Consider the following 15,507-nt stretch of genomic DNA (forward strand, 5'->3'; position numbering starts at 1 on the left):
AATTCTAAGAAAAGAAAGAAAGCTGAACAAGGAAGCAATCAACCCAATAAGAAATTCAAGGGAAAATGCTTCAATTGTGGCAAGATTGGCCACAAGTCCACGGATTGTCGTGCCCCAAAGAAAGGCAAGAAAAATGATCAAGCAAATATAATTTAATTCAACAAAGAATACGATGATTTGTGTGCTATGTTTTCAGAATGAAACTTGGTGGGGAATCCTCGCGAATGGTGGATGGATTCTGGTGCTACCCGCCATGTATGTGCCAACAAAGAGTTGTTTTCATCATTTGCTCCGGCTCAAGTAGAAGATATGATCTATATGGATAACTCCGCTACTGCTAAGGTGGAAGAAACAAGGAAAATGTGCTTGAAAATGACTTCGGGCAAGGTCTTAACAATTAACAATGTCTTGTATGTTCCAGAATTACGTAGGAACTTAATTTTTTTTTTCACTTCTAGATAATAACGGATTCAAATGTGTAACCGTTTCTGAAAAAGTTGTAATTAGCAAAGTAGAAATGTATGTAGGAAAAGGCTATCTCATCGAGAGCCTTTATAAGATGAATGTAATGACTGTTAAAATAAATAAAAGTTCAAATTCTTCTTATTTGCTTGAGTCTTATGATTTATGGCATGAACTTTTAGGCCATGTTAATTATAAAACGTTACGAAAACTGATTAACTTAGAAGTTTTGCCAAACTTTGAGTGCAATAAATCAAAGTGTCAAACGTGTGTAGAATCAAAGTATGCAAAGCATCCTTATAAGTCCGTTGAAAGGAATTTCAATCCTTTAGACTTAGTACACACTGACATTTGTGATATGAAGTCAACACCATTACGTGGTGAGAAAAAGAATTTCATAACTTTTATTGACGATTGCACTAGATATTGTTATGTCTATTCGCTAAATAGTAGGGATGAAGCAATAGATGCGTTTAGGCGATATAAAACTGAAGCTGAAAAACAGTTAGATAAAAAGATAAAAATGATAAGAAGTGATGGGGGCGGAGAATATGAATCTCCCTTCTCCGAAATATGTGTAGAGAATGAAATCGTCTATCAAACTACGGCCCGTATTCACCTAAATCCAATGAAATTGCGGAAAGAAAAAATCGAACTTTGAAGTAAATACTGAATGCGTTGTTTATAAGTTCCGATTTACCGCAAAACTTATGGGGGGGGCTATCCTTACAATCAATCGCATACTAAACAGAGTTCCCCATAGTAAGACACAATCAATTTCTTATGAAAAATAGAATGAAAGGAAACCCAACTTAAAATATTTCAAAGTGTGGGGGTGTTTAGCAAAAGTCCAAATTTTTATGCCTAAAAGGGTTAAGATAGGACCTAAGACGGTGGACTGTGTGTTCATAGGATATGCTAAAAGGAGTAAAGCATGTCAATTTTTGATTCATAAATCCAAACATCGGGATATTAATAAAAATACGGTAATTGAATCAGACAATGTTGAATTCTTTGAAAATATTTACCCATATAAAATTAGACACGAACAGTCTAGCGGAGGATGTAAACGACCTTGAGATGAACCAAGTAAGAATGTAAATAATGACGAAAATCCAATACGTAGTATACGACAAAGAACGTCTACTTCATTTGGATCGGATTTTGTAACATTTCTCTTAGAAAATGAGCCTTAAACATTTAGGGAAGCGATAACATCTTCGGACTCATCCTTTTGGAAAGAGCCAGTCAATAGTGAGATTGATTCAATCTTAAGCAACCATATATGGGAATTGGTTGATCTTCCTCTCAGAAATAAACCTTTAGGTTCTAAACGGATTTTCAAAAGTAAGATGAAAACGGATGGCACTACTGACAAATACAAGGCAAGTCTTGTAGTAATGGGCTTCAAACAAAAAGAAGGCCTTGATTACTTTGATACATACTCGCCAGTAACAAGGATAACATCGATTCGAATGTTAATTGCCTTAACGACGGTATATGATCTTCAAATCCATTAAATGGATGTAAAAATCGCTTTCCTAAATGGAGAATTGAAGGAAGAAATATACATGGAACAGCGCGAGGGTTTTGTGGTTCCAAGAAAGGAAAACAAGGTGTGTAAACTTATCAAATCATTATATGGACTAAAGAAAGCACCAAAACAATGGCATGCGAAGTTTGACCAAACCATGTTGGCAAACGGATTCAAAATAAATGAATGTGATAAATGTGTTTATATTAAAGACACTCCAAATCACCAAGTCATTGAATGTTTATATGTGGATGATATGTTGATCATCAGTAGAGACATTTCTGACATAAATGCAACAAAACGAATGCTCGAGAGCAAGTTTAATATGAAAGACCTTGGAGTTGCAGATGTAATCTTAGGTATAAGAATCCATCAAACTCCACAAAGGTTGGCATTATCACAGTCTCATTATATCGAAAAGGTATTTAACAAATTCAAGTATATTCGAGCTTTGCACTTCGAAAGAATGAAAGTGAAAGTGGCTCGCAATTGGAGTACGCAAGAGTATTGAGGTGTTTAATCTATAGGATTGAACATTTAGAAGTCACCTATGTGAGGGAGAAGTGGAAGCCGCTTCAAGGATAATGTTAGTAAAGGCCTATTCTCCAAGCTCTAACGAAATCGAAACGTGTTCATGGCTGAAAAGAACAAAACCATGAGAACCATAAACGGTAAAAGGCTGGTTGTGTGACATGTGTTATCTAGGTGTACATTAAAGCTCGACTGTTCAAAGATATCAAATCTACCGATTGATCGAGTGCATCCGATACATATTCACTACGGAAAGTTTAAAGAGAGACCCACTTACCCAGATGCAATCAGTTTTTGCTTGCTAATCACATACTTGTCCGTAAAACTTTTACGAAAAATAATCATTCCCATTCATGGGGGGGGGATTGTTGGGTTCATAGTAAATGAGAGATTAGAATAAAAAATGGAGAAAACCAAGTGGAAGAGAAAAATTGAGATCACACTAATATGAAAAGTGTACTAAAAAATAGGAAAGTTTACTAAATTCTCCCACATTGGTGGGAGAGAGAAGTTTTAAAGTATTTATATTGTGAAACACACTTCCACATAGATAAGTGAGGCAAGGAATAAGATATGCCTCGCGCCGTCGTCGTCGTCGTCGTCGCTCGCTCGGCTCGGCTTCGAATTTGGATAAATTTTATTTGATGATCCGAATCTACCAAAACGCAATAGTATTCTCCATTTATGCTTAGTATTCTCCATTTATGCATGCATGCAGCAACAGATACAATGCTTTAGAAATTTTGAACTGATGTTTCTGTAATTCCGAACAGAACTAATGCTTCAAAACAGCTGCACTGTTTTGAACTGATATGTTATTTCAGAAGGATGTAATCCTTCAGCAAAAGGACACACTGATTCATGGAGAGAGATGACTGTTCAGGAAAAGATACAATCTTTGGATGAACAGACATGGATTTACAGAACATGTGTAATCTTTGATATGAACCATTGTCTCTTTTAAAAAGAGACATGTTATGGCTATTAAAACATGCTTTCTTCCACAGGTTTTGATACAAAATTTCAGAAAAAAATACTCTTCTTCTCTTCAAAAATTCTGTGTAATCATTCAAACTGTTGAGTGCGTTCGATGAGTCTAAATATTTGAAGTATCGCTATATTTAGATTGAAGGCCATTTTATCCTGAAGAAAAAATTCCATAACCTTTGGTACAGTGAGGGAAATTGTTTCTTTCAGGAAACTCCGTGAATTCGAGCGACTTGACCTTATTCATTTCTGTTTCATCTATTTTCTGGAAAAAAAATGCACCTCTTGAAAAGGTCATTTCGATCTTGTGTTGAGGGTATTTGTATACTTCATTGTGTTCTTGTCTATACTTGAACTCTAGTTGAAGTTGTTGTTCTACATATACAGATTTTACGTACCGGTAGAAGGAAATAACAGGTTGAAGGATGGAAATTCAAATCTTGATTCGTTTCTTGGAAATCTTGAACCTAAGGGTTGATTCTTGATCTTTGTTGAAAACCTTGATTTCTCTTGTTCTTGAGAGTAGAAAGGGTTGAGATGTTCTTAAAACTGATAAAAGATGGATTATAACGCTTAGGGTACGATTTATAGTCGTGGGGTAGGTTTTAGGGTGAGAAAAAGGCCAAAATACCCCTAAAGAAATCAAAGAAATTGCCGAAACAGTTGACGACCAAGGTTCCTAAGTCGTCACTTTCGGGCTGGAAATTACCCCTTACTGTCCTAGGCTGACAACTAGGGTTGATGGGTCGTCACTTAGTTGACGACTCGTCAACTTAGTAATCACCTAGTTGACAAGTCGTCAACTTCGTCGTCACTTTTTGGCAGTCAGACACTCCAAAGTAAAATAAGCATAACTTTCTACTCCAATATCGTATTAAGGTGAAACTGGTTGCGTTGGAAAGAGGACTCAAAGTTCTTTCATTTGATATATAGTAGTCCCTCTAACTCATTATTTACAATAAGTTATGGTCGATGGAAATTGACCCAGGTTTAGACATTCACTAAAACTTAAGCGATAGGAAAGTTTTCAACTCGTCTTTGAGTTGGGGGATTTTTGTGACCTCAATTCGTATTGAAAGCTATTCACACCCTATAGGATTGATCATCACACATTTTTTGGTAAATAAAATTATTTTATTACCAAAGTGGACGTTATACAACACTAAAAGATGGTTGATAGACATAACATCCCCACAATCATCAAAGCATGAATTTAAGTAAACGTAAAAGGCAACAACAACAAACTAGTCAAACTAAACAGGATAATAGTTATAGTCCTGTAACTAGTGGACAATCTTATACTTGCACCTCTTGTATAATTTGGAAAATTCTAGAATTTCTGTCTCTCCAAACGTGGTAAATAGTCGCAGCAAGTAGCATCCTATAGCAGCAACATTAAATTTATAACTTAAAGTTTTTATTAGTTAGTAATTAGATAATTGGTGATTTAACGACTATAATGGTAGTACCATTTTCCGTTATTGATCCAGACCATAATGAGTTCCTATTACCTGGCGTAATTTTCTACTCAATCAATTGCAACAAGTTGCAAACACTTTCCCTAAAGTCACGGGTCACAATAGTAAAATCATTCTTCTCAATCAGCCGTTTTATAAATTCCCCCTTCACCTTTAACCCCACTCCCCATTTTATTCGCTCACTCAAATGGCCTAACCTACAAAATACTCTCAAAGACTCCTAAACCCAAAATATGGAGAACTACTCCTACACTTCTTACCCTGAATCCGGTGACTCTTCTCCCCGTTCCCGTGAAATTGATTTCGAGAACAACACAGCATGGGAAGATCCGAATCAAATCCCTAATTATAAGGTTAAATTTATGTGTAGTTATGGTGGCAAGATTCATCCACGACCACATGATAATCAGCTTGCTTACATCGGCGGTGAAACCAAGATTCTCTCTGTTGATCGGAATACTAAGTTTCCGTTGCTCATTTCTAAGCTGGCTGCTATTTGTGATACTGATACTGTGTCGTTTAAGTATCAGCTACCAGGTGAGGACCTTGATGCTTTGATTTCTGTTACTAATGATGATGATCTTGAACATATGATGCATGAGTATGATCGTCTTTATAGAGCTTCGCCGAAGCCAGCTAGGTTGAGGCTGTTTTTGTTTCCGGTGAATCAGCCGGCGAGTGTTGGAAGTGGGGTGTCTCAGAGTAGGAGTTTTGGTTCGGAGGATTCGAAATCGGACAAGGATAGGTTTGTTGATGCGTTGAATTCCGGTCCGGCTCATGCGTCTCCGACTGCGGGAGCTGTTTCACAGCAGGTTGGGAACGCGGATTTTCTGTTTGGTTCGGAGAAGGGGATGGTACCTCCACATGTGAAATTGAGAGATCCGAGTGCTGAGCAAGCTGTTAAGGAACCGGAGATTCCGGTTCATGGAGTGGATGATCGGTTGATGGGGACTGATCCGATCCAGAAACACATTCAGGATCTGCAGAGGTTGCATCTAGAAGAGCAACAGAATCTGTATCGTCGGAAAAGTGACGATAATCTGACAGCGGCTTTCACCGGAGGTGACTATTATGTTCAGAGGGGACCAGAGAAAATAGCTTCTTCTACCGTGCCGGGAACAGTACCTGCACCGGTAGGCTATTGGCAGGAAAAGCAAGTCCCTGGAGGTGTACTACCGCCGAGCAGTCTCGGTACGGAACAACCAGTTTACATGATCCAAGCACCGGCCGGAGCATATCACCCACACCCGCAGCACCCACATTTTGTCAGGCCAATGGCAGGACCACCGCCAGGTCAAGGGTACTACGCCGTTCAAAGGATGCCACAGGAGCAGTACCGGGATCAACCAGTTTACAATGTCATGCCTAGTTTACCACAAGCAGTGCCGACAGTTGCAGCTGCACCACCAACTTTGCAATCTCAGGGACCGCCAAAGGTAGCTGGTTATTCAGAAGGATATGGCATGGTAAGACCAACAGCAACTACCATGGGAGTTGGAGTAGCAGATGCATCAGGTGGATACACACAGATGGCGTACGACGGTGGAGTAAGCCGGCAGATGTACTACCCTCCTCCTCCACAAGGCGGCGTAATGGCGCCACCACCACCACAACCACAGTACCACGCAATGCCACCGCAAGCGGTTGTTAGCTCCGATATGAGAAGTCAAGAAGCTGCTAAGGTCGTTCCTGTCAAGGCTACTACGCAAACATGAGTGTGATTCTTGAAGCCGTTTAATTAAGGTACTATATATGAATATGATCTTGAACTTTCATATAAAAATTAGCAATATAATTGAATAAAAGTAGTCGGGGCATGAGTTTACAGTATTAGTATTATTCTGTTCTTCTTGGGAAAATTATGTGCCATGTTTGTGTACATTTTGAGTGGAGAATGTGTTCCATTATTCTATGCTTCTTTGAGATAATATGTTCCTTTATATTGTGCGATGCATTTGGTTATTTTAGCCCCATAAATTTTTCTGTATTTCCATTGTTCACTTGAAGAAAATGAGCAAGAAAAGATACAAATGGATCTGCCTTTTTCCAGAAGACGTTTATATAAAGTTTGCGGTCCATACTACTAACCACATATCTAAATTAAATTCGATATTTATATCAAATCAGGTTTAAAATGCTTGATTAAGTGGTAAACGTAATCTATACACGTCGGATACATATCTAGCAGTATCCATTAATTTATATAAATAATCTGATATAAACTCCGGGTGCTTTTTTATCCAATATTTTTCACTTTTTACCTGTCCACTATGATTGCTTGCTCCTCCCGTGCCTACCTTGTGCGTTTGCCTATATTTTTCTCAATGTTGAACTCGATCTAATATCGACTCCTTTTGGCTAGAAAAGCATGTTGTAAAAGTTAATTCTGTACAGTCAACTCAACTAGTAAATCAATGTTGAGTCATGATTTGTCTCAATGGACACCTAAATACCAACCTATCAACTCAAGGCATTTCAATGATTTGGGGTAGGTCCGAAGAATGGCATGGGTGACATTAGTAATTCTTCAATGGCCACACTGATTATTGATTGCTTAAGTTTTTCAAACATCATCATTCAACAGATTCGTGAAATCGTCCTTGTTCATGCATAAGAAGGACTCTACTTTTATTTTCGCTGTTTAGTGGTATTTCAAATGTCTTCTCTTAAGTGGTTGATACTTTGTTGAGGATAAGTAAAATCACACATGTTAATTTCTTTTTCTATATTGGAATGGATATGTAATGATAGTGGGTACGTAAACGGACAAGGTATTTTGGTGATAAACGGACAAGGTATTTATCGTCTTCATCTCAATACCTTAATTAAATACTATTACATGGGACATAGAAATACGTCCCTCCATTCCAAATTAAAGTCATTTTAACTCTAAAGATAGTCTCAAAACAATTGTCAATTATGCCTTAATGGAACATTATTTAAGAAGAAGAAATTAATCTACTTTCCAACAGGAACATCCACAAAAGATTTATAAGAAGTGAAAAGAGATCTAGAATCACCGGTTGGTTTATTTTCTACTATCATTTTATATATGCACAATTCTAAAGGGATATTAATACTTTTCTTGTGCATCCTTCCTACTTTCGTATAAAAATCAAATTATATCTATCTATTCATTTACTTGTTAGACATGATCTGCATGAATTGACCTAATTTCCTTCTATACTTGCAACTCCAAATCCTTGTCAACCTTTCTTTTACTTCCCAAACAGTGACAAAACAACTATTGAATAGACCGAAAATACACTTGAAAATAGTTGGACAACACTTTCATTGCCCTCACAAGGCAAACACATCTCAATTCAAAATTAAAACTCACACAAGATCTTGATCATAAACGGTGAGAAAAGTTGCCACTTTCATTTTACAAAATGCCAAAAAGCAAAAAGCAAAAAGATCTCAAACATATCCCCTAGAATGAGAACTGCCGTAAAGTGACTAAATTTAAAGAAAAGACAAATATCTAACAGCAAAAGCTAAAGTCATTTGGTTCCCCCCACTATCTTTAATTAATTGAATAAGCTGAGGCTCCATTTAACCTCATGGTTAAGATTGAAATTCACTGAAACAGTTAAATGATTTTACCAAATATGTGTTAAGAAAATCATTCAGAAGACGGTTTAGAGTTTCCTTCCTGATCATGTTCGAGTATGAAAAAGCAAAACAATTAGAAGACAAATTTCAAATATAAATTTAATTGACATGTCCAATTTTTCTAGGAGGATCAATAGTGTTCTTACGTATTCTTCGGCGTGATTCAAATCCTCAATTTTATCTAGTGATTGATTGTGAACTCAATCATTTGAACATGCCTCACTTGTCGGTTGACGAGCGTGCACATGTTTGGTAAGATGTTATTGTCAAAGGAAAAGATATGAAGATGAAATTATATAAAACCAAACAAGGATTAACATTACATCACCATTTTAGATATGATGAGAAAAGTAGCAAGTAGAATTTTCATGGACAAGTGGAAGTATTTTCCTCATTATTGGGTCCCACTCCACCCCTTTGGAAATGCCATTTACTATATTTATGAAACAAACTCCTCTTTTCGGATGTAGCCTGGCAATTTCTTCCTCATCCTGCCTGCCCCACACTTGGAGGCAAATTAATTCCCACACCCTTTTACTCCGTACGCGTTAAAAAAAAAAAATCTACTTTAACTTGACATAAAGTTTAAAAAAATAAAAAAAAAAAATTTTAAATTTTATAATTTTAAATTAAAATTATGTCAAATGTATCAAAATATCTTTTAATCTTGTGGTTCTAAACATGTTAAGTGAAAAGTTAAAATTAAATTATTATCAAAAAAAATAATAATAATTTTTTTAAAAGAAATTAAAAAGAAAAGTAGATTATTATTTTTTTTAAAATGGAGGGGGTATGATTTTAGTTTTACTTCCACAATTCAAACAAATTTCATTTCTTCATCATTCCTTTCCCACTAATTTCGGGTACCTACTATTTCTATTGCAAAAATATCACATTACTTTGCACACTAAAATTTAGATAGATAAGAAAAAATTTATCTAGCATTAGTATTCTCTTTTTGTCTATATTGAAATTTGAAACCTTGATCTTTAAGACCTAGACATACTACTTTATTGATCGACGATTAGATCACATACTTGATAGTCAGTCTTCTTTTTCCACTGATTTCAATAGAGAGAAGTGTGAAAAGTATTCTTATGAGTTATGTTCAATCGTTGAAAAATTATTGCAAAACCCCACACAATTAAAGAGGAGCGTTTCAATTTTTCAATTTCCTTTTTTTTTTTTTTTCAAAAGAAAAACTGAACTTTTCATAAATATTTTCAACGTTTTCTGAAAATACGTATCTGACAGTATTTTGTTACAAATCTCACATGACGCTTTGTATAGAAAAGATAATCATATCTTAGAATAAATAATGTTAATTTTTTGTTCCAAAATGATCAAAGGTGCATATTTCTATATGGTCACGAAGTTCATTTAACACGCCAAGGAAGAATATAATCACCTTGACTTTACAATATTGATGATGGTAAATTACGAGCTAGAAATATCTCACTAATTAATAATCTTAGTTATCATTGAGTTCATATTAATATAATTAATTTAGGAATAATGACCTTTTTTTGTTATTTATTTAAGAAAGGTTGTGGGTCATTATCAAAATTGTTTGCAACTATGTAACATGATATGATGCTTTTGAAGTTGCGTAAATGAGTTGTTATATGGGAATAGGATAGACTCAAATCGAGTGGGAATTTAATAATTTTCTAGTCAAAAACCATGTTTCACGAATCATATATACAAATAATGGAAGGTTAACATCTTACATTTTTATGTCATGTTCCCAATTTTTTTTCAAAAGAAAAATCCTAAAAAGAGTGAAGGCAAATTTTAATCGAAGCAAGTATACCAAGACTTTGAGTTTAGTAATATCAACGAAAGTCTTGTATGACAAAGTCAGAATTTTATATGAAGAAAAAAATATTAAAATTTCTTAGTTAAAATTGAATAGGTGTGTGACCTCTATAATTTATGAAGTCCTTTTACTAGATTTTTTTTTTTTTTCCTCATCTCAATAGATTCAATCGTCGTAATGAAATAGCCACTTCTCAATCGTCGTAGTGAAAAATTAATTACGGTTATGAAAATTCAAAACATTTGTCAACTAAAATTTGATATTCCATAACGATGATCTTTTAAAATAAGGCCTAAAAATGATTAGTAACTGCTATTTTTACGTATTCAAAATGAATTAGATTATAATTGGAAAAGAGAAGAAGCATATATTTTGAATTCTATTTTTCCACTATTAGTGGTTCAAATTGGATGCTTTCAAGCAAACACAAATATACTTATTGTCAATATTTTCCGCAAACGTGTTAATTGCTAGTGCTAAAATTGTAGAAAGCAAAGGAGAATGAGAACCAATTTATGGATGATGTGGGAAAGGAATTTGTTCTTGTGACTTTCTTACTATTGGGCTTACCTTAAAAGTGATGAAGATGCTTCCAAGCCCATCCTAATTTAATTAATCTCTCAATTGAATTTCATTGATTTCCTTTTTTCTGCAAAAGTCAAGTTTTTATGAGTTTGTCTTTTTGAAATTTGAGCCCATCAGCAATGGTGTGCTAGTGACTCTTCTTCCTGTTCTAGAAATCTCCATTTTTGACCCATTACACATTTTGCATAAAATAGGCTCAGTTTGTGTGCTACTATTTAAGTCTTGACCCTAAATATTACTGATGGATTTTATCACAAATTTTGATGGATGAGCAACTTGCCTCGCTATAAACGGATCGTCACAAGTTTTAATAGATGAACAAATTTATCTTGTTATAATTTCCGAGTAACTAGCAAAATTATTGTGATGTGATCAGGAGGTCACAGGTTCAAGCAGTGGAAAAAACACTCTTGTGGACCGATTCTTCCTTAAACTCCACGTATAGCAGACATTTTTTTTGAGGGATTGACAGGGCTTTAGTACTCCCTCCATTCTATTTTATGTGTCATAGTTTGGCCGGACACGGAATTTAAGAAATTAGAAACGACTTGATGATTTTTATCAAATTGTCGTTTATTAGAAAATGTACTAATAGTATCTTTAATTAAGTGAGACTTTATAAATGAAACCAATAAAGATAAAAGTGATATCATTAAATAGTTACCAAATAAAAAATAATACTAATTCTTTTTTAGACGGACAAAAAAAAAAAATAGCTACACCGGACAGAGGGAATACTAATTATAACATAGCTTTATAACAAATTGTTTACATTTTACAAAGAGTTAACAAGTTCTAATGGGATGGCAAACTTGCCTTGCTACATATCCTGACGGATATTCTGAACTCATTATAAATTGTCACTAACTTTGGAAATTCACACGTCCTAAGGTCATATTGTTATAAATTTGAGTCCAAATTTGATACACAATACTCTAATACCGATCCAACAATTTCTGATGATTATATTCAACCAAAACCTTTAAAAATAAATATAACCACTTTGTCTTCTTTAATAATTCTTTTTTCAAGCGTAACAAAATCCAACAATGATATTTAATTTTCGTTCAACCAAATTAAATTGGATTACAATATGCTTATATAATCTAGAAGAATAAGTTTGACTTTACTGCCTTAACGTCTAAATTTGACCCTAAATTGGATTACAATTAGGGATCTTTACGTAATAACCCTTTCAGATTTAATACATACAATTATATAGTAATAATTATTACATAATTGCGTGTTATATATTCTTAGGTTACTTTTAGTTTATTCAATTGAATGAGTGACTATTTAGTCAACGCTGTAGGAGTGTTATTAATCTATTATTTGGCAAACAAATTAAATAAAATACGAAAATTTTGACATTAAAAATTTCAATCCACCATTTACATTCTTTACCTGCCATTCATGACTGCCTTAATCCAACTATTGACCTCTCCTATTCACTCCTTTATCTTCTTTGCTCCATTTTATAATAAGAATAATTTCTAAATATTGAATAATTATTCAATATTTATGAAATTATTCTGCTATAATATATGTGTATTATTTTAATAATTGTACATAAAACTAGTATCATTTCAATTTAACCCAGTGAGAAATGCTTGGTTGTGTTCTAAACTGAATGAGGCAAATAAATTAAATGGCAAAATTTATAGTTCTTAATCATAAAATATTGGTTGTTGAAGTTAGTGCGTTAATTTTTTGAAAAAGTGCTACATAGTACATTCACATGCATTGCATGATTGCATCCAAAAATATTCACAATTTCTGTTGTCCAAATTCCAAACACATCTCAATCATCAAAAATAAAGTTTTGGAAAATTGAATTTGGACAACCTAAATTGTTTTCAGTTTTGCGAAACTAGATTAAAATTGTGGACCATCCAGCTTGTTAAAGCACAAATAAATGGTGCAATAAATTCAGTGTTGACTGGAAATTGTTGCAGAAAATCTGATGAGGTGAGTCGGTGAAAAGCCTACCTACATGTGATGGAACGGTTGAAATACTTTCATCCTTAATAAAAAAATTCGAGGTTCGGTCTAGCTATGAACAACTAAATATATAAAAAAAAAAAATCATGATGAAAGTGTTATCTTAGAAATGGATGAATCTAAATCAGTTGGACTTTAATATAAGTTCTGAGCAAGAAGAAAAAATCAAAAAAATAAAAGAGAACTCAAGCCTCACTTAGGAAGGAGGGAGTGAAGAGAAAATACTTATTGATAGTTGATATCTATTTATATCAAATCAAATGATTTAACTATAAATAAAAATATAAATACATCCATAATTATACTAGTAAATTGCTACAGATTTATATACTCAAATACATTTTAGTAAAAAATGAAAAGTTATAATTCGAAGTTAAAGATTTTAATTTGATGAGTTATACCATTGCCAAATGTCCCTGTAGTGTTTGCATAGATAGAGTTGCAACTACCGACAACCCTACAAGAGAACATTGATGACAAAACAATAAATAAACATTTAAAGAATTACTCTAACCCTATAAAATATCAAGTTGGTTTTGTTTGATCCAGTGTGGTTGTAATGGATTGAAAACACCCAATAACTTTGACTCAAATTTTATTTTATAATAATTTTTTTTTTTTACTGAAAACTCAGTGAAGTAAAAATTCTCTCATTGCTATATATAGGAGCTGCAACATTTGACAATATTTGCAAGCTAGAAGGTGCCTTTGTTCTTTTCCCTCTTCTAGACACTTTCCTTTTTCTCCATTTATTTCCTTTCGCCATCCATATATTAAAGTAAAGTACCTAAAAAATAATACAAGTGAAAGGAATCATATTCTCATCAAAAGTATTTGTGAGAATTAGTATTATATATATACATATAAGAGTATATCCACTCCAAACTTATACTCTTAGTTTTCATATCTATCAAGTTTCTGTTCTTTAATTTCTCTTCAGTTTTGTTGATTGAGTAGTTTTTTGAAGACATGAATGAGCAACCAAAATATGGTTACCCATATCCCGCTCAAGGTCAAGGTAAATAACACATGATCCAAATATTTTATTTTTATTTTTATTTTTGTTCTATGCTATCTGCATGTTATATATATTCTCTGCTGGTAAGATATAAGAAAAATAATTAATTTGTATTTTGTGAAATATATATATAGGGTATTATCAGGGTCCTCCTCCTCCAGTGATGGCACCACCAACATATGCTGCTCCTCCTCCTCAGAAAAATAGAGGTTTTCTAGAAGGATGGTAATTAAGCTTCCCTCTACTATATGCTAGTATTTTTAATTCATATACATATATCATTATTTTTTAAATGAACGAAAAGATTGAGGAAAATGAACTTAAATAGCGGTCTAGCTAAAAAGTTAGGATAGTCGAATAGGGAATTTCTATTGTAATATATGTATATTGACTGACGATTATAAATATTTTTCACTGAATGATCAAATGGTACTAATTTGATTTACATAAAAATTATTACCTATAGTAATTGTTACTTGTTAGTATGCAATTTTTCATTATTATTTTTTTTTTCTGAGTTTCTCATTTTAATTGCTTTTTCCTTTTTGGGTTGTGATTTGTTGCAGTTTAGCAGCTCTGTGTTGTTGTTGCCTGTTAGATGAGTGTTGCTGTGATCCCTCTGTAATCTGTGTGTGGTAATTATTATTAATTAAGGCGTGCCTAGCTGCCAATTAATTAAGTTCACTTCTTCTTTATGCTTCAATTTGTAGAGCCTAATAAGAATTGTAATGTAAATTAAGTTCTGGAGGAACAGCATCACTATTATTGAGAATTGATTATCTTGTAATTATCATCTGTAATTTGAATCACTAAATTTTCATTATTCAATCCCTTTCTGGATTCTCTACCTTTGAGATGAGAATTTATGAATACACAATTCATGGTACTATACAGGTATGTTATTGTAATACTGTAAATTACAAAACACACAATTAGATTTTGCATCTTTCTTTTGCTCCTTTTTCTCTCCTTAATCATTTTTATGGACAACCAGTTTGTAAATCCATCACCATTAATAGATCTTCCAGTACATACATAGGGTGTGTTTGGTATGATGGAAAATATTTTCCATAGAAAATGTTTTTCTGCAAAATAAGTTGGTTTTCTATTTATTTTCTCATGTTTGGTTGGTGAATGAAAAATATTTTTCGAAAAACATTTTATGTTGTTTGGTTGGTGCGTAGAGAATATTTTTTAGAAAAATTTTTTTAGTGTTCGATTGATGAGTGAAGAAATATTTTTTAGAAAATACTACTATCTGTTAACTAGTATATCAGTACCTCTAGCAACTCAACAATTTGTAAGAACTAATTTAAGCATAATAAATAATATCAATATCGAATACTAAAATATTACAATCACTAAATTTAAGCAACTATTAATTAACAAATATAGGACATTTTTTAATATTTTGTTAGGATAATTTCAAGATATTACAATTAATAAAAATATAACAAAACGATAAACTTATTCAACC

General features: G+C 33.4%; 1 protein-coding gene and 1 long non-coding RNA gene across 2 annotated transcripts; both read left to right on the forward strand.

The window, feature by feature from the left end:
• The first annotated feature begins 4,952 nt into the window (after nt 1-4,952).
• LOC107840135 lies at nt 4,953-6,946 on the forward strand. Its single transcript, XM_016683880.2, has one exon. The coding sequence runs from the start codon at nt 5,226-5,228 to the stop codon at nt 6,705-6,707; it is 1,482 nt and encodes a 493-aa protein (XP_016539366.1). The 5' UTR covers nt 4,953-5,225; the 3' UTR covers nt 6,708-6,946.
• A 6,750-nt stretch (nt 6,947-13,696) lies between these two features.
• On the forward strand, nt 13,697-14,858 carry LOC107879911. The gene is made up of 3 exons (XR_001677135.2): nt 13,697-14,030; nt 14,165-14,255; nt 14,597-14,858. It is a non-coding gene; the product is annotated as an uncharacterized LOC107879911 (long non-coding RNA).
• Nucleotides 14,859-15,507: the final 649 nt, after the last annotated feature.

The sequence above is a fragment of the Capsicum annuum genome, chromosome 8, assembly GCF_002878395.1.
Source record: "Capsicum annuum cultivar UCD-10X-F1 chromosome 8, UCD10Xv1.1, whole genome shotgun sequence".
NCBI lineage: Eukaryota > Viridiplantae > Streptophyta > Magnoliopsida > Solanales > Solanaceae > Capsicum > Capsicum annuum.

What these genes read in the sequence shown, in the direction of transcription:
- LOC107840135 (XM_016683880.2), top strand. Translation starts at nt 5,226, where the DNA reads ATGGAGAACTACTCCTACACTTCTTACCCTGAATCCGGTGACTCTTCT.